This window comes from Miniopterus natalensis, chromosome 2 (genome assembly GCF_054644295.1).
Source record: "Miniopterus natalensis isolate mMinNat1 chromosome 2, mMinNat1.hap1, whole genome shotgun sequence".
NCBI classification, from domain to species: Eukaryota; Metazoa; Chordata; class Mammalia; order Chiroptera; family Miniopteridae; genus Miniopterus; species Miniopterus natalensis.
Genome location: NC_142082.1, coordinates 137,618,357 through 137,644,933, shown reverse-complemented (window position 1 = coordinate 137,644,933; position 26,577 = coordinate 137,618,357). Strand labels below are relative to the sequence as shown.

Below are 26,577 nucleotides of genomic sequence, written 5' to 3'. Positions count from 1 at the left end.
AGCACTGCAGACCTTTTGTGGCAGAGGCCTGGAGACTGTTTATTGGAGTTAAAGCCAGGGCATATTAGCACTGCCAGAGCCTGTCACCCCAGCAGGGCTAGGGGCCAATAATTACAGAAGTAGGTGAGATGCCTGCATTCTCCCCACCTAATAAGGGAAGAAATGAGCCACTACTTCTGAAAGGATAAACAAAATCTCCAGGTTGTGAGGATGTCCTTCCAAGCCTTACACAGCTATTTTTGGGGCAGATGAGAACCTCTGCCCAGCTCCTGCACCAATGCACAGTTCTGATAGCTGTGCTGCCTTTAGCTGTCAGAGAGAGGCTCAGTATCTGGGCTGACTGCCTCTCTGGCCTAACTGAATGCCCCTGGGAAGAACTCCAGGAATGATGCCCCCAGCCCGACCCCACTACCTGACAGCCACAAGTCAGAGAACACAGAAGGCATCCACAAGATAAAACTGAAAGCAAATTAATTTATAAAAAAGAAAAAGAAAGAAAAAAGAAAATTTACAGAAAACTTTTGAACAGAAGGAAGGTGCCAAGACGCAGAGGAAAAGAAACATGGGGACATAAGGAACAAAGGGCCTGGTGGGGGAGGGACTAGGGACTGATGGAGAGCCTGGAATCACATTTGCCTTCACATCAAGGATGAAGAGGGAAAGCTGGTATGTGAGGCACTGGAATCGGGAGCTGAGCTGAGCTGCAAGCTGGGGGTCAGCACTACCCTAGGTTGGGCACCCCCACCCTGACTGCCTCCAAATCCCAGGGAACCCCTAGCTACCAGTCAAGGTTCTGACGGTCTTGGTGGAGGAGGGAAGAGTAAGTTATGGGGATGATCCACTGAGTCATAAGAAGGAGGTGCTTAACAGGTTTTTTAAACTTTCCATCTTCTAGCTGCCCTCTCCATGTCTTCTAGGACCCCATTGATAGAGCCCAGGGAGGAAGAAGAGTCCCAAATGCCCTGTCCTCTATTATCTACCACAGGAATCTCCAAAAATGTGTTTCCCCACCAAATACATTACGCTGATATCAACTACATTGGTGACTTAAAAACACAAAACTGACATTCAGAGGGAATGGGGTCATTGGCTGAGCTGGGGTGGCCTAAAACAGCAACACTGAGGAAGCAGCAGGAGAGATTAGTAAGAATAAACGGGGTAGGGTGGTTGAGGGGGTTCTGAGTTGACTTAGTCACTAAGGAGGGGCTGGAGACAGGTTCTGCACCCTATACTATCACCAGAGTTCTCTCCAGAACATTAATTCCCCTTTCCTAAAACGGTCACCTCCCTCCTCTAAGAAATGTAAAAGTTGGACTTTTTCTTTTAGTGGGTGGAGGGAGCTCCAATGCAGCTTTTAAAAAAATCTACTTCCTGTAAAAGGTCTTAATTTTTTTTATCCATAAAAAATGCAGTCGTTTTGAGGGGGTGTACCCTTAGAAGTGGTTAGTTAGAACCTTGTATAAACACCTTCCCCCAGCCCTTCCTTTGAGGGCAGCATCCCCATCCTATCCTCTCTCCCAGACATTAGAAAGATCTTTTAAACAGAAGTCCTTCCTTGAATAATCCGATATAAAAATGCATGCCCGACAGGCATGGTAGGGGCTTTGAAGGGGGCAGGAAGAGCTTTCCTTACGTAGTGATGAACTCTCCAGGCTGGGGAAGGGTCCCAGTGGTGGGGGGAGGGCTGTTCCTGGAACCTTGATCTCCATGGGGGGGTGAGGGAGAGAGATGTCTGGCTGGCTCCTCACTGTGGAGGTGGCACAGGGGTGACTGTGCCTGGGCTCGGGACTGTGGGGTCTGGAGGCAGGGGAGTGCCTGGGTCTGTGGAGAAAGGGAAGATGAATCAGCTAGGGTGAGCAGGAGAGAGGGCTCCCGACCTAGGCCGCCATGGACAAACAGAACTGGGCAAGGCATGCAATGGGTGGGTAGATGAATGAGGTACCCACAATATACAACTTCCTTTTCCCAATAACCTCTCCCACCTCACACTGGGAAAACTGATAGACCCTAAATCATCCTCCTGCCCCCAAGGGAACTCTAAATGGGGCATTTGAGCGTGATGGGGACAAGCAAAGGGGATGCCAATTGTCATGCAATCAGGTAGCTGTTTTTCAAGTTTACAGCTGAGATGCTCTGTGCCACAGGACTCCTCCATGACCCATCAGTGAAAGGCCCCAACTTCATCCCAGAGGTGGCAGCAGCCAGGCTGGGGAATGGTGGAGGACAGCCAGAGAGGCCCTTCCTCCTGTATTCTAATTTTATCAGAGCGCTCAAAAAGTACCTGAGTCCTTTCCCACTTGCCCTCCATCCCTCCATGTGGACCCCTCTCCCTCACCCTTCTCCCCTCCAGGACCCTTCTCACCTGGCAGTGGGCTGGCACTGGGCAGGAGGTTGCCCTGAACAGCTGCCACAATGGCAGGGCTCTGGGCTGCGGCGGATCCGAGCCCCGGCCCGAGAGGCAAGGAAGATGGCATGGTGGTGGTCGCCGGCAGGTTAGGATGTAGAGGGTTCGCCATGGACACAGGCAGGTTAGGTGGGGGGAGAGTGCCCGGGGCGAACGGGAGATGGTGGTGATGCCCATGCAGGTTAGGAGGAGGGGGAAGGTTAATACTGATGGAGTCAGCTAGGCTACTAAATGGGATGATGGATGGAGCAGGAGGAGGAGGAGGCGGCATGCCAAAAGGCAAACCCAAAGGAGCATTACCCGCCACGCCTGGGTGCCCGCTGCCTGGCACTGCCCCTGGCATCATTGAGGGAGGAGTTTGTTGGTTGGGGAACGGTGAGGGGCCTGAGAATAAAGAGGAGAGATCCAGAAGTTAGAGGCAGAAAATTTCACTTATCAACTCACTTTTATAGAGGATAATCTAGCTACTCCTAGGCACCACCTTCCCTTTTCCTGACACTAGAATTAGTCATAAATCCTTGGAGCAAAATTCCAAAGATCTGGATTTGGGGAGAGATCCTTGCTGGCTTAGGGATATAACAGAAGTGGGCCCAGCAGTAGAAACTGAGGCCAATTCTATCTCCAGTCCTATCAGGTATCCCCTCAAGGGGACCTGGAATGTTCTCCAGGATCCCTCTGCCCAGCAAGAGTTCAAGAAGCCATCACTTACCATGGGGTCCAGGGGGTGGTACCCCTGGTGGGACTGCCCCAGGTTGGGGGGCTCCGACTGGTTGCTGCTGCTGCTGTGGCCCTGCAGTTGACCCTGTCTGCCCAATCTGTTCAGAGGGGCCCAAGCTTCCAGGAGGGGCCCCACTGCCAGCAGGAGCAGGTGCCACAGAAGCTGGAGCCATAGCCAAGCCATGAACCGTGGGTGGCCCAGCAGCGCCTGTAGGTGGGATAGGCTGGGAGCCTGGGGGCAGGGCTGGTGGTGGCTGCTGCTGCTGTTGGTGCATTTGTTGAAAGTGCTGCTGCCGAGCTCTCATCTCTGCATACTTCAGCTGCTCCATATGGAAGGCTTGTCTGTCGGCCAGGAGCTGCTGTCTCTGATACTCCAGCTGCCGGTGCCAATTGAGTACTGTTACCAGTGTTAAGAAGATCCCAAAAGCAAACACCTTGCCCCCTGCTTTGTCTTCGGACAAACCCAGCCTCTCATTCTGGCCGTTCCCATCAAATCTAAATCAGTGCTTGGGCATCCTCTCCCCCTACCCCCATCTTCTGGCTGCCCACATGGCTTCTCATCGCAATGGTGTTAATCTGTTTATTTCAGCTCCAAAGCTTTGTACTTGTCATTAATTTGGAAAACCCTTTCAGTTCTCTTGTCAATTCATGTTCTTCCTTAAAAATTGGCTAAAAACTCACCATTCTTAGGGAGCCATCCCAGGTCAACTCACTAGCCTCTCAGCTTTTGGCCTTTATTCTATCTCCTCGGGACTTATATTCTTGATTTGAAGTCTCTTAAATATGAATTTGTCAGATACTTTAAGCATTAACTGTTTTTGATGTCTCCATGTTGTGTATATTTAATATCTCTAATTAAACTCTAACTTCTCTGTGGGCAGGGCCTGTCTTCTTTTTTTTTTTACAACTTCTCAAAGACAAAGTGGTCCACACTTTGTCCACCCCATCCCCTTTCCAAGTTCATTTCCTGGATATGAAGTCTCTACCTTCCCATCATGCCTTAAATCTGTTCGATTACTCAACAAATATTTATTGAGAGTTTACTAAGGGCCAAGCACTGTTCCAGTACCTGGAGATGCAGCAATAAAAAACATACTAGGATCTCTGCCCCATGGAGGAGCTGATATTCTGTGGGACCTCAGTCTCCAGGCTTCACTTGCGGGCCACTTGTCCTTAACTGCCTAGGGCTGGGTCCTCCTGCCCTGGCTTGGGCTGCTGCTCCACTCTTGCTTCAAGGCTTTGTCTGTTTCAGGCTTTCTGCCCTGCTGCTCCCCCTGCCCTGCTGCCCTATCCTCAACTGAGGGACAGCTCAGTGTCAAGGTGGGAGTCCCTGGGCTCTGCTGACCCCCAAGGAGACATTACTCACTGCTTCTCGCTCCCGATCCATGATCGTCTCCAGTTCCTCAAAGTGCCGGAGTTTGATCTCCAGCTTTTTCATCTGGGTCTCCACCAGCAGGGCCACCAGAGACTTGATTTTTCTCTCCTCAACAGCAGCCAAGTGCTAGGGGGGGGTGGGGGGGTGGAAGGCACTTCAGCAGGAAGGCCCAGTGGAAGACATTTGGGGCAGAGAAAGGTAGGGCAGAGGCTGGCAGGTTTTAAGAAAGAATGTGTTGCCCAGCCGGGTGTGGCTGAGCAGTTGAGCATCAACCTAGGATCCAGGAGATCGCGGTTCAATTCCTGGTCAGGGCACATGCCTGAGCTGCAGGCTCGATCCCCAGCCGGGGGCGTGCAGGAGGCAGCTGATCAATGACTCTCTCATCATTGATGTTTCTCTTTCTCTCCCTCTCCCTTCCTCTCTCTGAAATCAATAAAGATATTTTTTAAAAAAAGAAAGAACTTCTTGTGGTCACAGCCCAGACAGTAACACAGGCTTGATATTTTAAAAAGAGTATGAAGAAGAATAAAGTGTGGCGAAGGATAAGACTAAGTCAAATAATCAGAGGATGGTAAAAGCCTAAAAAAAGTTTTTTTTAGAACCGCAAAGACCAACTCTCCCTCTTAGGATCAAAAGAAAAAGGAAATGGCCAGCATTATTTAAGGGGAGCAAGGAAGGATTTCCTCCAGGTAAAGTGACATCAGAGAAGGGGAATCTCCTTCTTGGGGGTCTCCTGGGTCTCTGGCCCTCACCTTGGCCTTCACAGCGGCGGCAGCCAGCGCAGCGGCGGCGGCAGTGGAGAGATTGCCCTCACCGATGTCCCTCTCCACCTTGGTCTTCCTTTCCCCCTCCGACTCCACCACTTCCTTCAGCGCTTCCTCCTGCCCCTCCTTTGGCTCCTTCTCCTTCTCAGGGTCAACTGGGCCAGGAACAGGGTTATTAGTCCCACAGACTCCCTTCTCTCTCCTGGACTTACCCACCATGCTGGGAGGCTCACCTATGGGGTCCCCATCGCTCTTCTCTGACTCCTTCTCGCTGTCGCCTTCTTTTCCTTTCTCTTCATCCTTCTTGGGAGCCTCGCTGGTCTTCTCCTTTGCTTCTTCCTCTACAGCCCCAACTCCTTCTCGGGGTTCCTGGAGTCCCAGGGAAAGAAAAGTAGAGGATATCAGTGTGACAGGTTTTCACAAAGGGTCTGGACTGGGAAATGCACTTACACCTCTTACTTGGGAGGTAGTCTGGCTCCAGGAGCAGCCCAGCCCTCGCCTGCCTGAGCTGGACAAAGCCAGCTCCCCATCACCATGGTGCGATGCCTGCCCCCCCGCCACCCAGGTCAATCCCACTATACCTTGGGCTCCTTCTTCTCCTCTGTGGCTTGGCCTTCCGCCCGCACCTCGTCAGTACCGCTCTCCTCTGGGCCCATAGGAAGAGGAAATGGGAAATGGCTGATACAGAGTCTGTCTCTACTATACTTTTCCCATAGCCCCTTTTCCTAGCCAAAATCTTAGTGAGAGGACCAATAGGAGGCCACAGTCCCTAAGGTAAAGTCCTGGGGAAAAGAAAAACCCCACCAATTTCCCATCATCTCATGCTCTTAGGCCAACCAAGGCAGAGATGGCAGAGGGAGGCCAGGTTGGAGGGGGAGAAATCTGGGAACTTGCCAGCCTTACCAATCCGCTCAGGCTCATCAGAGGTGGTTCCAGCAATACCACTACTCTCCAGACCGAAGGCTGGGTCTGCCTTGCCTGTCACTTTAGCTGCTTCTTCCACTTTCCGAACATGGGCCTCCACCAAGGCAGTGGGCACCTCTTCCTTCATTTTGGAGAATTCCTCTGCAAGATCCAGAGAGCATGAGGCTGGGAGTGGAGGCAGGAAGGTAGTTCTGACTACCCAGTGAAAGCCCACCTCTCCATCCAGACTAGCATGGAGACAGACAGGTGCCTGAGCTGATGCCAGCAGAAGACAAGGCCAGTAGGGCGGCCAAATTGGAGGGGGTCTCAAGGTCTGAGTAACCAGTCCTTCAAACACAAACTAAGGCCAGGACCCCTCTGCATTACCGAGAGCTGACTTTGCAGCAGCAGATGCGACTCGAGGATCGACGACGGAGGCCAGGAAGGCGACAGTGCTCATAACAGGGTTGCCTGACTGACTGAAGGGGATGGGCTGGTAGGCCAGGGGGCCCAAAGAGGCCTCTGAGTCCTCCAGGTACGGGTCTTCAATGGGAAGACGAAGAAAATGCAAGATGCACTCGTCCTGCGTGCGGCTGCCCACATGCTCAGATACTTTGTTCCAGTCGTCTTTGTACATTTCCAGGGCCTGGTGGTGGTGGTGGAGACACAACTTCGCTTACTTAGCCACTTTCCTTGAAGGTCAACTCCCCCCATCTTACTAAGGATAGCTGGCTTCAAAGCTCTCTGTTTGTGGTATTTGTGTACTCTGCTGGGTCCAAAAGGAACTTCCAAGTAGCACTAAGAAAGGATATGGAGTTAGGGAAATGGCCCATATCTCTCGGCAGGCATCGGGAATGGGAGAGACTGAAGGCAAGATCACACTCGCCCTGCTCATGAGTGCGCCTGGCACCCTGGCCACTTCTGTTTTCATAGGCCTCTTTTCCTCACCCCAATTACCTCCAGGAGTAGAAGGGTCTCCTGTTCTGTCCACTCTCGAGTGGCACTGGCTGCAGCTTTGCTCTACAAGAGAAATACAGGTGGGTCAGAGAGAGGGGCCTTGATCTCTGAGCAGTAAAGGCACTCTAATCTCGAGTCACCCCACACCCCCATACCTTGCAGGGAACGTTCTTCTTTGTGTACATGTCTGTACGTAGCCCAAAGTTCTGCATGTCTGTTGGTTTCTCTTTGCCTTTGTCAGGGAAGTTGAGCATTTGTTGGGAAGCAGAGGTCTGCTATTTGTGGAGGGAAAGGACGGGGTAAGTACAAATGACCATTGGGAGCCAGGGGTAGAGAGAGAGAGATATGTAGAGATAGATAGAAAGAAAAGAGACAGAAGGAGCTTTCTTCCCAAAGCCAGGGACACCCCTGGGCGGGACTTCCTCCCTCACTGCTGTAGCTCCTCTGCTCTCATGTTTCTTCTTCCGGGGCAGGGGCCCCCCAATAAAGGGGCAAATAAGAAGCCCAGCAGGGTCTACACCCCACCTACCAGCTCTGGCTTGCCCTTAGCGGTCTCTGGCACCAGGTCGTCCAGCTCTTTGCCCTTGCGCCCAGCCTTGGTATCAGCATCAACCTGGCGGCCCTGGGGGACAGAGCTTGACGTCATGGAGGCTGGGCAGGGAATACCATGCCAAGGCCCTAGAGGCCTCAAGACCAAATGCTGGGTGGTCCGCAAGCTCTGGGGGCATTCATGCCACTGTTCCACGTACCCTTAATGATTAATTAGATCGGTAGTTGGCATGATATCCATTTGTATTCACATATATTTTTACAGGTTCTCTTAGGAGCTGGACAGTTAGGTTTAATCCTAGATTTAGTACTCGGTGACCTTGGGCAAGCCACATAACCTTTCTCCTCTTAGTTTTTGTAATGTATGAAATGGAAGTGGAAATATGGAAGTGATCATAATTATGAGACAAAAATGAAAAAATGTTGGAAACAGGACAAAGCTAAAAAATTTCATGCAACTGAATTTTAAGCCATTTTTCTCTCTCTGTTCCATCCCCTACATTAGTCTGTCTGCTCCTTGAGGAAAAGGAACATCTCTTCTCCCTCAGCAAGTCCTCACAGTCTTAGGTACAGTGGCTGAGTCAGGTTGCTAAACACCTAGGGCTGATTCCTGTGCATCCCATGGAAAAGGAAGAAGCCTCAAAACACTCCTGAACCATTACCCTAAAAAACCAGAAAAAGAAAAGTCCAAAGAAACCCAGTTTTCCCGCCGCCACCCTGTCCCTACAGTCCCTCACTCCACCTGTGGGGTCTTGGGCTGCAGAGGCACCAGCCCTGAGGGTGTGTCCGCCAAGACATGGAAGTGAGAGGTAGGTGGAGGCCCCATTGGGGTCGGTCGACTCTCAGCATCCACCTGGTAGTTAATAAGACCCCACTGTTCTAGGAAGGCATGGACCCTGTGAGGAGAGAGAGAAACAGAGTCACAGAAACCAGAACACCGAGTGAGGATAGCTGAGGGTAGAGGTGGGAGCCTAAAGCTTCCTCTCCCTGGTCTTCTTTTCTCTGCTCATTTACCTCCCTGGGAAATCCCATCTCCTCCCACCATGTAAATGCCACATCTACATCTCCAGTTAGGACTTCTCTTCATACTCACCCACCTATTAAACGTCTTCCTGGACAGACAGTAAAATTGAACCAGGATCCTTCAACCGTAGACACGCTCTTTCTCCTTTCTTCCACACTTCAAGGAGTGCCACCGCCACTCCCTCAAGTCACTCACACCCCAAACCTGAACTTCATCTTTCTCTAGAGGTGTTTTTCCCCGCTTTTTCCCCTATGTTCCTTGCTGGCATCTCTATTTCTGCCAAGAGACACCTGTGGGCAGACATCCTGATGCACCCCCTTCCTCTCAGCTGCAAAACCCACCTCATGATGGCACAGACATCACCCGCCAGGTTCCTACGGCAGGCAGTAGAGGTGAGATACTCTTGAGGGTTCAGCCGGTAAGTATCAATCATGAAGTTTCGATAAGCCAGGTAGCTTAGAAGGAGAGATGAACAATGAGGTAGAAAAATAAATGTCTGTTAAGGGCTGAAGGGTCGGAAAAGTGATAAAGGAGCTAATGTCTCCTCCTGTGTGGTAAAGATAGAAAAGAGTGGATCATTCGACTCAATAAACGACGTGAGTCTACTATGTGCTAGACGCCAAGGGTTCAAACATTGCTGATGTTTTCCTTGATGGCTTTTTTTAAATGTATCTTTATTGATTTCAGAGAGAGGAAGGGAGAGGGAGAGATAGAAACATCAGCCCGGCCGGGCGTGGCTCAGCGGTTGAGCATCGACCTAGGATCCAGGAGATTGGGGTTCGATTCCTAGTCAGGGCACATGCCCCGGTTGCAGGCTAGGCAGCTGATCAATGACTCTCTCATCACTGATGTTTCTATCTCTCTCTCTCCCCCTCCTTTCCTCTCTCTGAAATCAATAAAAATATGTTTAAAAAAAAAAAAAAAGAAACATCAATGATCAGAGAGTCATTGATCGGCTGCCTCCTGCACACCCCTGACTGGGAATCAAGCTCATAACCCAGCCACATGCCCTGACGAGGAATTGAATCACAATCTCCTAGATCCTGGGTTGATGCTCAACTGCTGAGCCATGCCCGGCTGGGCTCCTTGATGGCTTTTTTAGTTAAGTGAATTACATCCTTGGCTATACTTGGGGATGATTCACCCAGCTTTTAAATAAGGAATCAAAAGGTAAAAAAAGCAGCCCTTATTTCCAAATGCATGTTGAAGGGAGGTCCATATCTATATATCCAACTAGTCAGCATGATACGGTATAAAGAATATGTTTTTCAGGTGGAAAGATCTAAGTTCAAATCCTAGTTCTACCCTGATGGCATCAGGCAAGTTACTTAAATTTTTGCCTCTCAGTTTCTTCATCAATAAAGTGGAGTGTCTGTTGAGGATTAGAAAGGTCTGTGAAGATCTAGTACAGTGCCAGGCATGTTGTAGGAGCTCAAAAAATTGTGGCTATTGTGGTATAGTGTCAAGTTTGAGACCATAACCCAGATTAAAGGGTTCAGATCTCTGTTTTATTGCTTACTAGATGTGTGACCTTAAGCATGCAACTTAACCTAAGTTTCCTAACCAGTAAGTTGGAGATAATAATGACCTCCCTCTAATTAGAGCTGATATTGAGAGTAAATTAGTCAATGTATGTAGAACACTTAGGATTATGCCTGGGAGACAGTAAGCTCTCAATAAATGCAGGCAATTATCATCATTTACTATTTTATACCAACAGTGCAAAGTGTAAGTTAGGAAACATGACTTCCAGTACCTCTTTGCCACCAAAAAATAGCTTTGTGCCCTTTATTTGCCAGTCACATAATCTTGATAGCCCTCAAGTTTGTTAGTTTTTAATGTGGTGAGTACTATACAACTTATAAACTTTCTTCCAGACCTAAAAATCTATGATTCTCTCTTCCTAGTGCATTTGGTTTATCTCCACATCAAAAAATAAAACATACACTCCAGCAAGCGCGGCTCAACGGTTGAGCGTCGACCCATGAACCAAGAGGTCAGGGTTCGATTCCCAGTCAGGGCACATGCCCGGGGTTGCCAGTAGGGGGCGTGTGGGAGGCAGCCAATCAATGACTCTATCTTTCTTCCTCCTCTGAAATCAATAAGAACATATTTTAAAAAACAAATCAATAAAATAAAACATATAACTTCAAAAAAAAAAAAAAAAAGAGTGCAAAGTGTAGAACAGTTCCAGTTCCAACCTTGCCTACAAATCATGTTGATCTCTTGTCACCTGGTCTCTATTTCCGTTTCACAATGCACTCCCAAGAAGAAGAGGAGGAAAGAAGCAGACCAGGTTACAGGAAAAAAAAATCGTAGGAAGGGAAGATGGCCCCAGAGAGAGGAAGCGGAGGAACAGATGGGAAGCATGCTCTTTGGGTTCTCAGGGAACCTTGGCTCAGCACTCAGTCTCACCATCCTGGAGCATCCCTAACGAGAAAAGACTGCCCAGTCTCATCCAAAGCCACGCACGTTTAGCCTGAGGCAATACCCTGAAGGAGATGAAGAATTCTGAGCTTCAAGCCTGCACTTTACCTAACAGTTCTCTCCAGAGAACCCTCTCCATCTCTTAATTCACAGACTTGGGTCTTAATAGTTTTCCCTCTCGTTTTTCTATCAAAACCTACTCTCAAGGACCAGACTGATAATAGTCACTTACATTTTAGTCAAAGCTATTCCTTATGTTAGGGATATTTGCATTTTGGACATCAATAATTATGGATTGAAAGACTTTGTACCCTGTTAAAAGGAATGGAGGAACCGGAGAAGGTACCTGTTTTGTACAGAAGAGCAGGCTTATATGGCCAATGGGAAAATCCTAGAGAGTATACTACTGTGGTCAGTGCTGGGCTGGGGCTGCCTGCGGCAGCGATCACATCTCAGTAAGCCTTGCACAAGTGCCTGGCTCATGGAAGAACTCAATACATGTTTGCTAAGCTGAATGCTGGAAGAGTGAGCGGGGACCGGGGAGAAAGAGACTCATGAGTCGAGGTTTCCTTACATTTCTGGAGTCTTGGACTTGTTCTTGCCGTTGAAGAACTCAGGGAGAGCCCGCCGCTCAATGGCATGAACGCTGCAAGAGAAGCCAGTGGATTCAGAAGGCACAAGTGGGGAGACAGGAGACCCAAAGAGAGAAAAGGCCTAGACAGTGAGGCAGGCAAACAGTTGGAGACAGCAGGAAGGAATCAGACACTTGGGGAGAACTTCCTGCCAGGGCTCCCCTAAAATGGAAGTGTACCCCGTTCTACTTGGCTGAGGAAGAAATAACTTAGTCAGCGGCAGGAGAAGGAACAATACATTGACCCCAGGAGGCAGGGAGATAAGGATGTGGTGAAAGGCTGGAGCAACAATACCTGTTATAATCAAACCAGGCTGCATAGCTGGGAATGATGATGTGGTGGGTCTGTTCAGTCACATTGTCCTCATGCAGGTCCGGGTTCTTGGTCTGCTCCCCCTTGTTCCCCGTACTGCTTTCATCCTCATCCTATGAGTATGAAGGCTGCTGGACACTCAGCTTTCTCATTTTGCCCCTAGCAACCCCCTGCTTCTCTCACACCCCAGAAATGTGAGCACTAAAGATGGGTGTAGGAATGAACAGTTATGGGCCCCAGGACTCGAGAAGGGTCAGTTTTGAGCAATAGGTAGAATTAATCTAAGGTAGGAAATGTCCAGCAGGGAAAGTTCTGGGCAGAGGGAACTTTATAATCACAAATCAAAATCACATAGAGAGGTAGGCCCTCTCTAAACTGGCTCCACCTTGCCCGTGGTCTCCATGCTCTCATCTTCCTGTTCATCTGAAAAGAAAGAGAGAGCAAGATAAAAGGTTGAAGCCTCCTGAGGGGCCGAGAAGAGTCCTACTTTCTGAAAAGACCCAGCAGCCTGGGGGAAGGTGGCAGTGACCTCCCCTCCTTCAGACTCTGCCCTGCCCCGAGGCTCCCCATCTTACCCAAGTCAGTCATGGTGCCTCCTTTGACTGGGGCCGACTCTGAGTCCTTCTTAGTGTTGACTGCCAGAAGAGAGTCATTGTATCAGACAAGTTCTGCCTAAATTAGGCCCTTACCTCTCTGCTAAGTTCTAAATATCTCGCTTTCTCCAAAAACTTCTTCCATCTGATCACAAAACGTGGTAACTTCCTCCAGTCACAATCATTCTAGGGTTTGAAACTCACTTGTCATTTTTCTCCCTTCCCAACCAAAAATTCATTTAAAACTTTTTTCCTATAAGGAAGCATTTTCTACTCTACGGATATTCATAAATCATTCTTGTCTTTCATGGGCCCTTATATCCACCTGTATCTGTAAGTACTTTTTTAAAAAAGATATGTTTCTATTGATTTTAGAGAGAGAGAGAGAGAGGAAGTCGGAGAGGGAGAAACATGAACGTGAGAGTGCAACATCAATCGGCTGCCTCCTGCACGCCCCCTAGTGAGGACTGAGCCCACAACCAGGGCATGTGCCCTGACTGGGAATTGAACCCATGACCTCTCAGTGCATGTAAGGATGCTCAACCAGCCTGGGCTGTAAGTTCTTAATGAACTGAGACAGAGTCTGACCAAATCACTCTGTAGAAGAGTGGTTGGATCTTAAATGTTTTTGAAAGCAGAGGACACTTTCCTCAACTGAATTCATACATGAAAGCTCGGGAGAAAACACGGACCGAGAGGAGAGCTGCTCTGAATGATTAAGGGGTGGGAGCCAGAACCCCACTCCTGAAATACACTGAAATACATTTAGGCCTAGTCTACAGAACACAGATTGCAACCAGTACTGAAGAGCAGTGGTCTCCAAAGTGGGGTTCTCACATAGGATGCACAAGATGGTCCACTAGAACATAGGCAGATAATATCAGAACTTCTCTTTATATTTTTTAATCTTATCCTTTACATTTTCCAAATTTTAGATAATATTTGCATGTGTTTTATAATGTTCCAAAAGGAATAACAGTTCATGTATGTAATTTGTGCTCAAATATATTTCACTGTTGGGGGTGTAAAATAAAAAAAGAGTATGAAGAGCCCTGACCAGGTCACTCAGTTGTTCAGAGTGTCGACCTGATATGCCAAGGTTATGGGTTCGATTCCTGGTCAGGGCACATACAGGAATCAACTAATGAATGCATAAGTAAGTGGAACAACAAATCGATGTTTCTCTCTCTCTCTCTCTCTCTCTCAAATTAAAAAAGAGTATGGAAACAACTACTGTCAAGCACAAAGCACAGTCCACAACTCAGTTATGGATGTGAAGTTAGAGGATTGTCCATGGTGACGAAAAGAACTTCTAGACCTGGAGCTGGTCTTGGAAATCAGCCTACTCAGGGGTGTTGACAGAGCAGGGGCAGGGCAGGCAGGCCCAGGAGCTAGGCCTGGCCCATACCTGTTTTGGGCAATGTCACCTCTTCTACGTTGGGGACTGGTGAGGGCTCATCCATGTCCTTTGTTAGGTCTTCTTGCTCCTCTTCTCTGTGGCCACGCTTGGACTTGGTGTAAGGTGTTGAGGGACTGGAAGGAAGGAGAGTGAAAGAGAACCCAGTCATCCTTGGACTGAGTCCCTGGAAGTTAAAGTTCAAGGGAAGGGAAGCGAGAGAGAACCCCAAGGGCAGAATTGAGCAAAAACAGAAACCAATCATCTCAGACTAATGGGAAGTGGCCAAGGCTTTCATTTGGAGATAAAGCTCTTTGCGTTTACTAGTGGCTGGGACTAGAACTAACAACTGGGCAGCTACAGAAGACCTTTCCATCTTCACTCTCGGAAGATCAATAGAACAGGGTCAGGTGGTTATGGGAAGGGAGCTGTCATTTCCTTCAACATGGTATGAGGGGATAGTGAAGGTGGGGGGCAGGTTAGGGTCTGGCATACCCTTTCTTAGCATTTTTCTTCTTAGCTTCTGGGGTTGGTGAAGGAGAGGGGGAGCGCTTCCTCTTCTTATAGTTCCCCCCCTTCTTGTCTCGTCGATCTGAATCTGGGCTGTTCACCTGCAGGTTGGGGAGTTGGGACAAATGTTAACCAATAATCTCCAGTGAAGACTTATTCCAAAACTTATGCTAAGGGCTCAAGGAAGAAAGAAGAGGAATTTTCACCTCATCTGTCAATGTTTTGGCTGAAATCTTCTTTCGACGGGAGACAGGGTTTTTGTCATCATTTACTTCATAGTCTTCCTCATTCATCCACTCATTAAAGGTGTCTGTGTCCAGGATCCACTTTGCATGAACCTAAAGTACATAGGCAGACTGTGCTGAAGAGAAGTCTTGAGGCCACAGCTCTGTCTGGGGCCCTTAACAGAGAATCCAAGGGTACAGAAGCTGCTGCTTCATCTGCAAAGAGTGGTCTGGTACAGGAATCATTTTTCTTGGGGTGGGGGGGAACAACAAAGCTCACCTTCCTAGGTTTCTCAGGAGTTGGAGCATCTTCCACAGATGCTTCAATTTCACTGGCTGGGATCCATGTGTCGTAACTGCCATGGAAAATTTAGTGTGAAGCAGAATCAATGAGACAGAGTTGTGGAAAAGGAAAGTGCAAATCTTTTACCTTTTCCATATACAAAAAGTATTGTGTTGTTGGGTTATTTTTTGGTATAATTTTCCCAGTTAATACTGGGATTCTTTTCATTATGAAGTAATAAAAACAGTTATAAAATATTTCAAAAATAAAAAAAGGATCACCCTAACACAACTACTTGTGACATTCAGTGTATGTTTTTCCCCAGTAACTTTTTTCTGTACAATTTTGTTTTTACATAATTGCAATGATACTGGAGTTATTTTATATCCTACTTTTTGCAGTTAATATTCATCTACAAATTATCCCTGTTATTTCTGTAAGCTTAAAGGCTGTCTAATAGCCCACTGAGGAGATATACAAATAGGTTGAAACATTTTCCCACCATTAGACATTTATATTGTTTCTAATATTTACTTATCAAAAATTATTCTGGAGTAATCATTTCACACGTAAAGCCCCAATCCTTTTAGCCTAAGCCTTGTCCAACAAGTACAAACCTCTCCCAAGACAGAGGATTAACATAATAGGAACAAGGAAAACAAGTGAACAAACCTAAAAATAACCCCAAAAGATAATGAAGTAAAAAATAAAATTAAAACCCCTAAAATATTTCTCAAAATCACTCGTTGTTGATTTGCTAGATGTTCCAGCGCTTCTCAGCTGGCTCTTGTATTTACACCTGCCCAGCAACCCATCCTCACCTGTCAGGATAATAGCCCCAATGCAGAAGAACCTGCTTATCCCTCTTCATGACTGGTCGTACCCATTCCTCTGGGGATAGAGACAGAGCAGGGAGAGATATAAGCTAATGGGGTACAAAAATGTAACTCTGTATACAACTCCTGTTGCAGCAGAGGACCTGGAAATAGGAATGTAAGATGGTAGGAGAATTTAGGGTTGAAAGGAGAGAGAAGCCCAGGTACCACATTGGATCTGAGCAGTCCTCCACCTCCTAGTCCAAGCCATTCACTGCAGTGGCCAGGAAAAGTCAGGTCTCACCTTCTTCTAGGTTCCCTGGGACAGGATACACAACATGGGAGGCATTGTTCTTATCCTCAGTGACCGTTCCCTGGATGGCACAAAAAGAAGCAGGTAAATACGGTCCCCTCTAAATTACTTATTGGTATAAATAAACCAAACTAAGATTTAACCACAGATCTGCCTTCCTAATCATATTTTGCTCAGAATGGTATTAAACTTAGTTTGTACCCTCTACTAAGCACACACCTACTGACTGGCAGAGGGAAACAGCTGGGATTGTGCTAATAATGGAGAAAAGTCAAAGAATTAAAAATTGCTATAGATAATCTCTGAATAAGTAATCTACACATGGGAAATGTAAAGTTGACAGTGTGTCTCTAGCAATGACATCTGCTGGTTATTCTAGAGTTCCAAAGAGCAAAGATTTCATTTCTCTGAAATCAGGCAATCTCTAGTTCAGTGGAAGTAAAAGCTTTCCCCTCCAAGGCCAAGATACTCTCTAGGAACAGGGATCCAAACCTGTCAAGACTGGGAAATGAGAGGAGGAGACAGAGAAAGAGCAGCTCAAGGCTTCAAGTCTAGTCATTTTCCAAGTAGGTAGAGGCACCTCTGCAGTAGAAGACATGGCCCCTCAGGGCGGTTTATTGAATGGAAAGCATCAGGCAGAGCCATGGAGTTTCCCAAATCTCTCCTGACCCATCCACTCACCTGGTGTCTCTTGATAATATCCTTTAATTTTCCTAGCAGTTTGGGTTCAATTTCTGGACACAGAAAAATGTTTGGTCGAGACAGGCAATTATTCTGAGGGGAGAAGAAGAGTGAGATTATGGGGGAGGGGTGTTTTGGATTCCTACTGAAGGAAAGAAGACGGATAGGGGAGGTTCTTGACTAGTACCTGCACCAAGGACTTCTCAATGGTCATGAACATTTCCACATTGCGGTCCATGCGTGATGGGTTCTGGAAGTCGTAACGCCGCCTTGTGAAGAGGCAATAATCTAGTGAGTGGTATAGCTCAGATCTGGGGATGAGGTTAGGGTATGTGACTTTTTTAACATGGGTAATTAGGAGGCAATCCTGCTCACAGCTGTTGCCAAAACTGCCTAGAATCTGGGGTTCACTGATCTCAAATCACTTTGTAGTTAGTCCAAAGGACAAAGCAAAGTTTGAGATGCCAACCTAAGAATCCCTTTTTCTCTACAATACACACACTGATGCACACACACATACTCACTCGCTCTTGGAGGCTATTTTGGCTCTGACTCCCAGCCATTTTTCTGACCTAGCAAGTCAGGCCTACTGACCTAGCAAAGTAAAAGACTCATAAGAATATCTACCTAAGCTCTGCCACCCCAGAAAGACCCCGAAGAATCAGAGTGGGGGGACTCCCTCTAAACTAAATGTAAAAAGCATCGAGAGAGGGCATCTCACCATCCCTGGTCACTCTTGAATTTGTAGGCAGCTGCAAGTATGTGGCACAGGGAGCCTCCTGCTTTGAAATCTAGGAAACATTTGATCTACAAAATTGAGACAGGGAAGAAGTATGTAAGAATTACAGCCTAAACTCTCTTATTACTTAATCCTTTTACAAAATCCCATGCTGAAGTGATCTCCCTCTCAAAGCTGGAATTCTTTAGCCCCTGTGCCACTGTATCATGTAGCCCAGATGAGGGGAGAGAAAGAAACCAAAATTCACAAAGCCCCACTTTGTGACAAGCACTTACTGGGTTACCTCACTGACCATTACAGAAACCCTACCTAGAGATTAAGGAACCAAGATGAAAAAGGTTTATTTACATATTTATTTTTAATTAAATTTATTGGAGTGACAATGGTTAATATGAACATATAGGTTTTAGGTATGGGTTTCTATGTTACAAGATCTGTCTATTGCACTGTGTGCCCACCTGCAAAAGGTTTAAATTGCTTGTCCCAGTCACAGAGACTCCAAGTGGCAGAGTCAGGATTTGAACACAACCTGTGCAAATCCAAATCTCATACTCTTTTAACCACGCCATGAGAGTTTCATGCACCGAGTTCACACACTCTGAAATAACCTGTTGCATAAAGTATTACTAAGACAAAGGGAATGGTAAATTGGGGACTAGGCCAAAGCAGCAATGCCCTGACCAGGGATAGGGATGGTAAAAAACTACCCAAATCTCAAAAAATACGAAATTTACAAAACAACCCCACAAAAAAACAAAACAACTCCCTTTCCAGTTCTGAGGATTCATTCCCTGGCTTTTGTACTCACCGGCAGTTTAGTGAGCGGTGCATTGCTGACATGTTTGCCAAAAACTTCTTCCTGAAATTGTAGCAATTGTACAACCAGGCTAGACAGGGACTTGTTGGTGGGTGGTTCAGCTTGTATATACTGGGGAAACAGGGAAAGAAAAGAAAAACAGACCCCAGATAAATTGTCCACCACTTCCTTATTTCTTCCCCAGGAACTTTGGAAACATCTGGGGCAGAGAAAATTGTGTCTTCTTCCCCTACATGTCTAGTTTCTATAATGAAAATGGCAGAAGGGAGGCCCTTTACGCCCCTCACCAGGAAGTTGCAATTCTGCTGCCCCCAGCCCAGGCTACCAGTGTTGGGTGCTAGGGACAAGGGGTTTTCCTACTCTTCCTCAGCTACACCCTGACATGGTAGTTGCAGGACCCTGATCTCTATCTACCCTGAGGGTTGTAAAATTCTGAAGATTCCTTGAGTTCAGGCCATGGAAGCAATACCTTTGAGGCTCTAAGTGAGATGACAGTGTATTTCTTGGGGTAACTTTGTGGAATGCCAAGATTCTCCCTATAATATGGCTTAATAAGGTGCAAGGAAGTGAGGTAGGGCAAACAGACTGAGAGAGTAAGTGTGGGCAGACTGAGAGAGTAAGTTTGGGCAAACAGAGAGAGCTTGTGCATTCTGCTTCTGCTAGGAACAGGGTATAAATGTTTTTGCAGGCCCTCCTAAATGGGAAGGACTGGCTATTACCCAGCCTGGTGGGAAAGAGCAAGACCACATCTGTCTTTTCTGATGAAAACTTAGCTGAGACAAGTAATCCTGGGCATTCTTAAACATTTCCATATTATTGCTACCTAAGATCCTCACCTTCTGTCCTAATTTAAAACTGAGCTGGAGGCTAACTTTCTCTTTACCTTTTAACCCCAGTTTCCTCAACTCTAATCACAGAAAAGAGTGCTCCGTCTCAGTGGGAGGTGTAAAGAGATCCTTGAAGGAAAGGTAAATGACAAAGAGCTAGGAGTTTGAAAGCTGAACCAGGTCACAGGCTGTCAATCTCCCCAGGGCCGGAGACTAAACCCCTAGATTGATCTCCCTTCCAAAAGGTCAAAGGTAGAAGCCTGGGAACCAGAGCCTCAGGCAGGGGTACAGACAAGCCACAGACCCAGCAGCTGTTTGTCAGCATCCTGACACCCAGAGACCTGAGCAGGAACAGGCTCATAACCAGGATCAGAGGGGTGTTCTCCTAAACCACTCATCACACTTCTGACAGGCTACAAAGCTGGGCTTGAAGAACCGTAGAGCTAAAGGAAAGCCAGAAAGCGGGGGCTAGTGAGAAGAGAGACTATCTCCAGAGAAAAACCTTATGTTTAGATGTTCCTTTCAGCAAGGCCTAATAGACAAAGACAGCACCAGGAAAAGGTTCAACAGAAAAGACAGGTAAGGCTTCTTAAACCCTTTGTTCACTACCTTATTACCTCCAGTTATGGGGTGGGGGCCTAGACTCTGAACCCCAAACCCAGGGCAATTCACGGCCAGGTGGGGAGGTTAGCTCATTGTGAAGCTGAGGAATGGTTTGAGAAGGGGTCCCTGGCAAGGAACTTAAACCCTGGCTCGCAAAGAGGTTTTGCTGCGCCTTGGCTGGAGGTGAGGGCCAAGAAGTAGAGACAGGTGATCTCAGGGTGGGGGCCTTTTTCAGGCTGATGGAGCAGCCGAGGGCCTGCTCTGTAGCTGTTTACCCTCCTGCTTTCTGAACGTACACAAAGCACCACGGAGGCCTCGGCCCTGCTGGTACCTGGCTCCGTGGGGAGCTCTGGCGGGCACTGTAGCGGGCACGATGGGGGTGGGGAGCATAATCGACACCCGGTCCAACCCGGGTCGTCTCTCCCGGGAAAGCCCGGAAGGCGATGGCTTAGAAGAGGGTGGGCTGCTGGCACCGGGGCCCGCGGGGCAGTGGGGGCAAACACGGGGCAGAGGGCGCCGCGGGGGAGGCGGGGGCTGGAATCTGAGGCCCGAGGGGGGGCGGGGAGGGGCTGGGGGAGGGGCGCAGGCCCGAGGGCGCGCTGGGGGCTGCACAGGGCCCGCGGCCGCCGGAGGGTGGGCAGGATCCCGGGGTGCTGTGGGACCGTGGTCCCTTTGTCCCGCCCCCGGTCCCCGCGCGGCCCTGCCCGCGTACCTTCTTGTAGTTCTTGCCGAGCCAGAGCCGCACGTTGTCGAACTGGGTCACTGTGTCCGCGGCCTCGTAGTACTTCACGTTGGGGCCGCCGTCCTTCTTCCGCACCGCCATCTTCTCGGGCTCGGGCCCCGCCGCCGCCGCCGCCGCCGCCCGCCCGCCCCGCTCAGCTCAGCTCCCGCCTCCTCCACCTCCTCCGCCCGCCTCCCGCCGCCGCGGCCGCCGCCTCCCGCCGCCTGGGTCGGCCCTGGCCCGCGCAGCGACCCCTGCCGGCCAGCCAGGCGCGGCGGCGGGACCGACCCTGGCGGCCTCCCCGGAGGCGGCGGCGGCGGCGGCGGCGGCGGCGGCGGCGGGAGCCCTGGCGAGGTGGTTGCTTCCCGGCGGAGGCGCCCATTCTCCTCTGCTGAGATCGCTCTGGACCTGACGGGAAGCCGTTTCCTTTTTTGCCTCTCAGCCGGGAAGTGGCACCTCTCTATTCCACCCCAAGGGGACGCCCGTCGTCTGAGCCCCCCCCACCTCCCAGTGGCCGTCACCTTGTACATTCCTAACTCACCGGAGACCCTAATCCCAAGGAGCTCCAAACCCTTTTCTCTAAGATGTTCCTTTCTTTCATCCGTCTCCAGGAGTTACCCCTTTAAACTCTTAGTCTCCCTCACCCCTAACGCCTTTTCCCAGCACCCCTTCTCACTCCTTAATCCGAGGCGTCCCCTAGCCGCCACCCTCGGGGCCAGCCCCTTCCCTCCAACTGCTAACTTTGTAGGCTTCGCCTTCGCCTCCTAAGTAACTGCTCTCCTTGAGACCCCGAATCTTTGCTGGGCAGGTGACCCTCCCAACCTAGGTCACCGGACTCTTTTCCTTTAAGTGGCATAGAAGAGAGGTAAGGAGCCGGGGGAGAGGGGAGGGGTGTCACAGGGTATGTGCATATGCATTGGGGTTCGGTTTCCCCGCAATTCGGCCTCCTTCTGTAAGCGCGAAGCGGAGTGTAGTTTTGGGAGTCACGGTGGCCGAGTGGTTAAGGCGTTGGACTCGAAATCCAATGGGGTTTCCCCGCACAGGTTCGAATCCTGTTCGTGACGGCCGCTTTTTTTCCCTCTTCTGGACGTGTAAAGGGAACCCTTTGTTTTCCCACGTGAATTTCGTGCACTTAGCTTTCTGTCTCGGAAACAGAAGCCGGAACGTCTCACCCCTGGATCTGGGGGGATGGGAGTGATCAAGGAAGCTTAATTATGTACAATTTTATTGGCTGCTAGGATACAAGGCACTTTCAGAATTCTGTAACTTCAGATTTGCTAGCCGAGCTTTGACATTGTTCCATGCTTTTGGTAGGGAATAGCAAAGGATTTGAAGAAGGGTTAAGTTTTGTTCAGGAATTTGAATACCTGTTGTGCTGTAAGAGTCAAAACTGGAGTTTCCAGGAGAAGAGGGCACCTCTGTCTGGATTTGGTGACCAGAAGTCATACCTTGTAGGTCTGATTACAAATGAAGACCAAGGATTTCCTTGAATAGGTGCACCTCAAGTACTACAGAGCTAGGGGGAGTAGCCTATTGAAACAAATGCAGATCCAGCTGGAGCCAGTGTGGGATGATAACTATCACTTTTTATTGAGTGCTCATTATATGTCAGGTACTGTTCTAAGTACTCCGTGTATTAACCAAGATAGAGAATCTATCCCTTCTCTAACCTGTATTCACCTCACTCAGTTCTTCCTATCCCCCAATTTCTGATTGTGGGGAATAGCTAAGATACTTGTGGAGGATGTTCTTTCTGTATTTCATTTCTTACACAGCATCATCTTCTCCAAGAAGGATCCCCAAAGGACAGGGGGTTCAAAAGTAATTCATAGAGCTTTCTACACACTTATATTTGGGAGTTTTCCACCTTCATACCATTGCTCATACCGTTCTTTCCAAGGTCACCCTCCCCACCCCCTTCTCCCCACCCCCATTGTAATCACTTTCTATCCCGCACATCCTTTTACTCCTTCTCTTTGAGGCTCTTGATTGCTCCAGATGGAATCTATCAGTCTACCATGACCATTCATTAGATGGCATGCAAGGAATTTCCTTTGATACATGTCTGCAAAAATTAATTTTAAAAAATATTCTACTTCCCACCTATGCCTTAAATCTGTCCACTTTTCTCAGGGTTGAGTGCAGGCTGGGCCCACCATTTGCTGGAGCCTTCATTTGGAAAGTAGGGGTAATTGTGAGGACTACAAGATTTAATGTAAAGCTGCACTAAAGCCTGCACACTGTAAATGGAGACCTTAAAACTTTCCATAGCTGCTTTTGGTCTCTTTTCTCCCACCGCTCTTCCATATTTCCTACTTCCATCCCCTGGCATTATTTAGTTCCTGGTATAGTATTTGTCTGTGTTCATTCTGTTCTCTGCCTGAAATAATCTTTCTTATCCTCACCTTCTTCTTAGTCTCCACTTAAATGTTGGTTCTCCTGGAAAGTCTTCTCTAATCACCTATAGCCCACCATGTCCTATGCCCTAATTTTATTATTTGGAGTCCTTCTTCCCCTGTAGAATATAAACTCTTGGCACCTATAAGCTGCTCAATTAAAAAAAATCATTTTGTTGAGTAAATGGATGCTTTTTACAGTAGTTATGTGTACATGTTTTAATCTTCACTCAGACTGTACTGTAAATTCTTGGGAGTTAGGACTGTGTATTTTATTTGTATCTACTAAGTCTTACATGTAGGTGTGATCAAATATATCAAATATATACTACACTACCACCTAATTGGATCAGTACTCAGCTTCCTACCCAATCCCAATTTTGCGCATGCTCCCGGATTTAAATATCTGGAGAGCCAGGACCAAAATTGACCAGCAGAGGGCAAACGACAACTATGTTGTGAAAGGATGAAGGCTCCATGGTTTATAAAATGGAGGATCTGGACTGAGAATGAGAAACTGGCAGAGGTTGTTTGGTACTTAGGAGATCCTACATTTCACTCTCAAATGCTTCCCTTGTAACTTTCTGGGGTGAGAGGCCAAGGCTTTGAACTCTTATGAACAGTAGATAAGTTCAGATTTTTACCATCCCTGCAGCCCACTCCAACTCCCCAATTCTTTCATCCTCCTTCCATCCCAACAAATCCTGTCTCTCTTTCTCTGCATTGCATGATTGGGCCCCTCTCCCCTTCATTCTTACATATTACATTCTACCTACTGACATTCTTTAGTTTCTTCTGGTTCAGTATTTGGCCTTGCTTATCTGCCCTTAAGTTATCTTCTCACCTTGGCTTGCAGTCCCACTCATTTCAACCTCCTAGGGAACCTTCCATAAGTACCCTTCCTACTCTACTGGATCAATCCTTCTTTAATTCAGAACAAATAAAACTACACCTGACACTTACAAACCACCACATTGTTTTCTATTTTCATTTTTTTGAATAAAATGCATATCCTCTGCCTCCAGCTCCATACTATCTTTAATACCCTGTTAGAAATCTTTGCTATGTTTGTAACCATTGATATCTTAATGGGCTTCAGAGACATTTGTTTTTCTCTTAGAACAGTGATTTTCAACCTTTTTCATCTTGTGGCACATATCAACTAATTACTAAAATTCTGCGACACACCAAAAAATATATCTTTTGCTGATCTGACCAAAAAAAAAAGGTATACTTTTGATTCATTTCTACTGGACAGCTATTATCGTGTTGGGTGTTGTCATTTTTATATTTGACAATCTAAGGGAAAAGAGGTCAGTGGCCCTGACTAAATAGTCAGGTATTGCATGTTTTAAAAACTCTTGCAGCACGCTGGTAGAAAATCGCTGTCTTAGAACAGTTTCATCAACAACTAAGATTTTACTAACTGTGTGCGTGTGTGTGTATATATATGTAAAATACATACATAAATACATAAAAATATATACATAAATATATACATATATAAAATATACGTACACATATATACATATATAGAAATATATAATATATACACATTTAATATGTATATAAAATATATAATATATACATATATAAAATATATATACATATATCTTAAAAATATATATATATTTTAAGTAAAGCAATGAGACAGAGTGGCTACTCCACAGACAGAGCAACCACCATAAACTACATATATTTTTGTGTGGTTTTTTTTGTGTGTGTGTGTGTGTGTTTTAATCCTTACCCGAGGATATTTTTTCCATTGCTTCTCAGAGAGAGTGGAAGGAAGAAAGAAAGAGAGAAACATCAATGTGAGAGAGACATAGATTGGTTGTCTCCTGCATGCACCCCGACTGGGGCCAGGGATTAAGCCAGCAACCGAGGTATGTGCCCTTGGCCAAAATTGAACCTGGGACCCTTCAGTCCGCAGTCCGACGCTCTAATCACTGAGCAAAACTGCCTAGGGCTATATATATTTTTTTAATTTTTTCTGTTAATCTTCACCTGAGGATATTTTTTTCATTACTTTTCAGAAAGAGTGGGAAGGAGGGAAGGAGAGAGAGAAACATCTATGTGAGAGAGGCACATTGACCGGAGCCAGGGTTCAAACCCAGAACCCAGGTACGTGCCCTTGACCGGGAATCAAACCCTTCACTCTGTGGTACTCGGCACGATGCTCTAACCACTGAACACCCTGGCCAGGCCCAAACTATATATTTTAATCCTCGCCCAAGGATATGTTTTTATTGATGAGAGAGAGAGAGAGAGAGAGAGAGAAACACTGATGTTCGAGAGAAACATCAATCTATTGCCTCCTGTAGGAGCCCCAGCTGGGGACTGAACCTGCAACCTAGGTATGTGCCTGACCAGAAGTTGTAACTGTAACCTTTTGGTGTACGGACAACACTCCAACTAACTGAGCAACCAAGCCAGGGCAAACTATATATTTTTTTAATTAAAAAAAAACAGCTGCAAAAAAGGAGAGAAGAACTGTTTCTCCATCTCATTTGTTTTCTCCATTCTTCTGTGGAATTCTACCAAAGCTTCATTCTTTTCCCTCCTCCCAAGACAAAAATCCCAAGCCACCATTCCAGGCATGGCCTCTCAGCTAAACCATCGTCCTTTATCTCTAGTTGTCTGTGTCTGCATAGCTGACCTAATATCACGTAAAACACAAAACTTCTCTTTCCCAGAATCACATTCTCGACTTTTTCCATTTATGTTGATACTATTCTCAGTTCCATCTAGTTTCCAACCTGAAGGATTATCTGACTTTTTTTTCTCCCATGCCCATGATTCATCAGTCATTGCTTTCTCCATCACATCATCTAATTCATGCTTTTGTTACAGTGGCCTTCCAGGTGCTCCAGTTTCACCACACTTAAATCTCTAAAACACTACTTTCATATTACTTCCTTGTCCAGAAACTTCAATGCCTGTCTGATCAAACACATGCTCCTATTTTCAAGAACACCCTGCCTAAATCACCCATTTTTTAAATCCTTAATTCTTCCCAATAAGATACCCCCGATCTAATCAGGCTGGACATTTCCATGTGACAGCCTAATTCCTTCTCTCATGAAGCTCCTGTCTCTTAATTTTTATTCTTTTTAATCCTCACCTGAGGATATTTTTTCCATTGCTTTTCAGAGAGCAGAAGGGAGGAACTGAGGGAGGGAGGGAGGGAAACATCAATGTTAGAGAGACACATCAATTGGTTGCCTCCCACACGTGCCTGCAACCAAGGTATGTGCCCCTGACCAGAATCAAACCCGAGACCCTTTAGTCCATGGTCCGATGCTCTAATCACTGAGCCAAACCGGCCAGGGTCTGTCTCTTCATTTTATAATTAATGACTAACTAATGGTACCCTACACTAATTTTTTTCAGCTACAAATTCTTAGATCTTAAGTTTTTTGGGGGGGTACAGGGGAAATTGTGAATGCAGTCCCCCACTACTACAAATTATGCAGTCAAGTTTGCCACATTTGGAGAAATCACAGGGGTCAGTACATCCAGAGTGCAATGGATAAGCCTCAGCCTCGGAAAAACATCTTCGTGATCATGGTTATCGCCCCTGACAGGTAAGTAT

General features: G+C 47.2%; 1 protein-coding gene and 2 non-coding genes across 12 annotated transcripts; 1 reads left to right on the top strand and 2 right to left on the bottom strand.

The window, feature by feature from the left end:
- Positions 1 to 460: 460 nt before the first annotated feature.
- On the bottom strand, positions 461 to 20,711 carry SMARCC2 (SWI/SNF related BAF chromatin remodeling complex subunit C2). 10 transcript variants are annotated; one of them, XM_087814615.1, is made up of 30 exons: positions 20,578 to 20,711; positions 18,427 to 18,546; positions 17,601 to 17,686; positions 17,067 to 17,148; positions 16,880 to 16,972; positions 16,190 to 16,259; positions 15,892 to 15,961; positions 15,068 to 15,143; positions 14,770 to 14,901; positions 14,549 to 14,664; positions 14,066 to 14,190; positions 12,640 to 12,699; positions 12,450 to 12,487; positions 12,047 to 12,177; positions 11,695 to 11,766; positions 9,035 to 9,148; positions 8,412 to 8,565; positions 7,650 to 7,742; positions 7,276 to 7,392; positions 7,121 to 7,183; positions 6,551 to 6,809; positions 6,164 to 6,325; positions 5,842 to 5,906; positions 5,494 to 5,629; positions 5,249 to 5,415; positions 4,488 to 4,622; positions 3,114 to 3,498; positions 2,705 to 2,788; positions 2,363 to 2,428; positions 461 to 1,821 (listed from the first exon to the last, which is right to left on the bottom strand). In XM_087814615.1, the coding sequence occupies exons 1-30, from the start codon at positions 20,686 to 20,688 to the stop codon at positions 1,745 to 1,747; spliced, it is 3,459 nt and encodes a 1,152-aa protein (XP_087670741.1). In that variant the 5' UTR covers positions 20,689 to 20,711; the 3' UTR covers positions 461 to 1,744. The 10 variants fall into 10 exon arrangements, with proteins under 10 accessions (XP_087670741.1, XP_087670737.1, XP_087670743.1 ...); XM_087814611.1 differs by having other exon boundaries at positions 2,363 to 2,788; XM_087814617.1 differs by lacking the exon at positions 2,363 to 2,428.
- An 857-nt stretch (positions 20,712 to 21,568) lies between these two features.
- TRNAS-CGA (transfer RNA serine (anticodon CGA)) lies at positions 21,569 to 21,650 on the top strand. Its single transcript has one exon. It is a non-coding gene; the product is annotated as a tRNA-Ser (tRNA).
- Positions 21,651 to 26,412: 4,762 nt separating this feature from the next.
- On the bottom strand, positions 26,413 to 26,577 carry LOC148093837 (U1 spliceosomal RNA). The gene has a single exon (XR_015714118.1). It is a non-coding gene; the product is annotated as a U1 spliceosomal RNA (small nuclear RNA).

What these genes read in the sequence shown, in the direction of transcription:
- SMARCC2 (XM_087814611.1), bottom strand. Translation starts at nt 20,688, where the DNA reads ATGGCGGTGCGGAAGAAGGACGGCGGCCCCAACGTGAAGTACTACGAG. An exon ending in CTAAGGGCAAGCCAGAGCTG is followed by an intron (nt 7,393 to 7,649) that starts GTAGGTGGGGTG and finishes CACAAATAGCAG; the next exon opens with ACCTCTGCTTCCCAACAAAT. An exon ending in AGACCCTTCTACTCCTGGAG is followed by an intron (nt 6,810 to 7,120) that starts GTAATTGGGGTG and finishes CACCACCACCAG; the next exon opens with GCCCTGGAAATGTACAAAGA.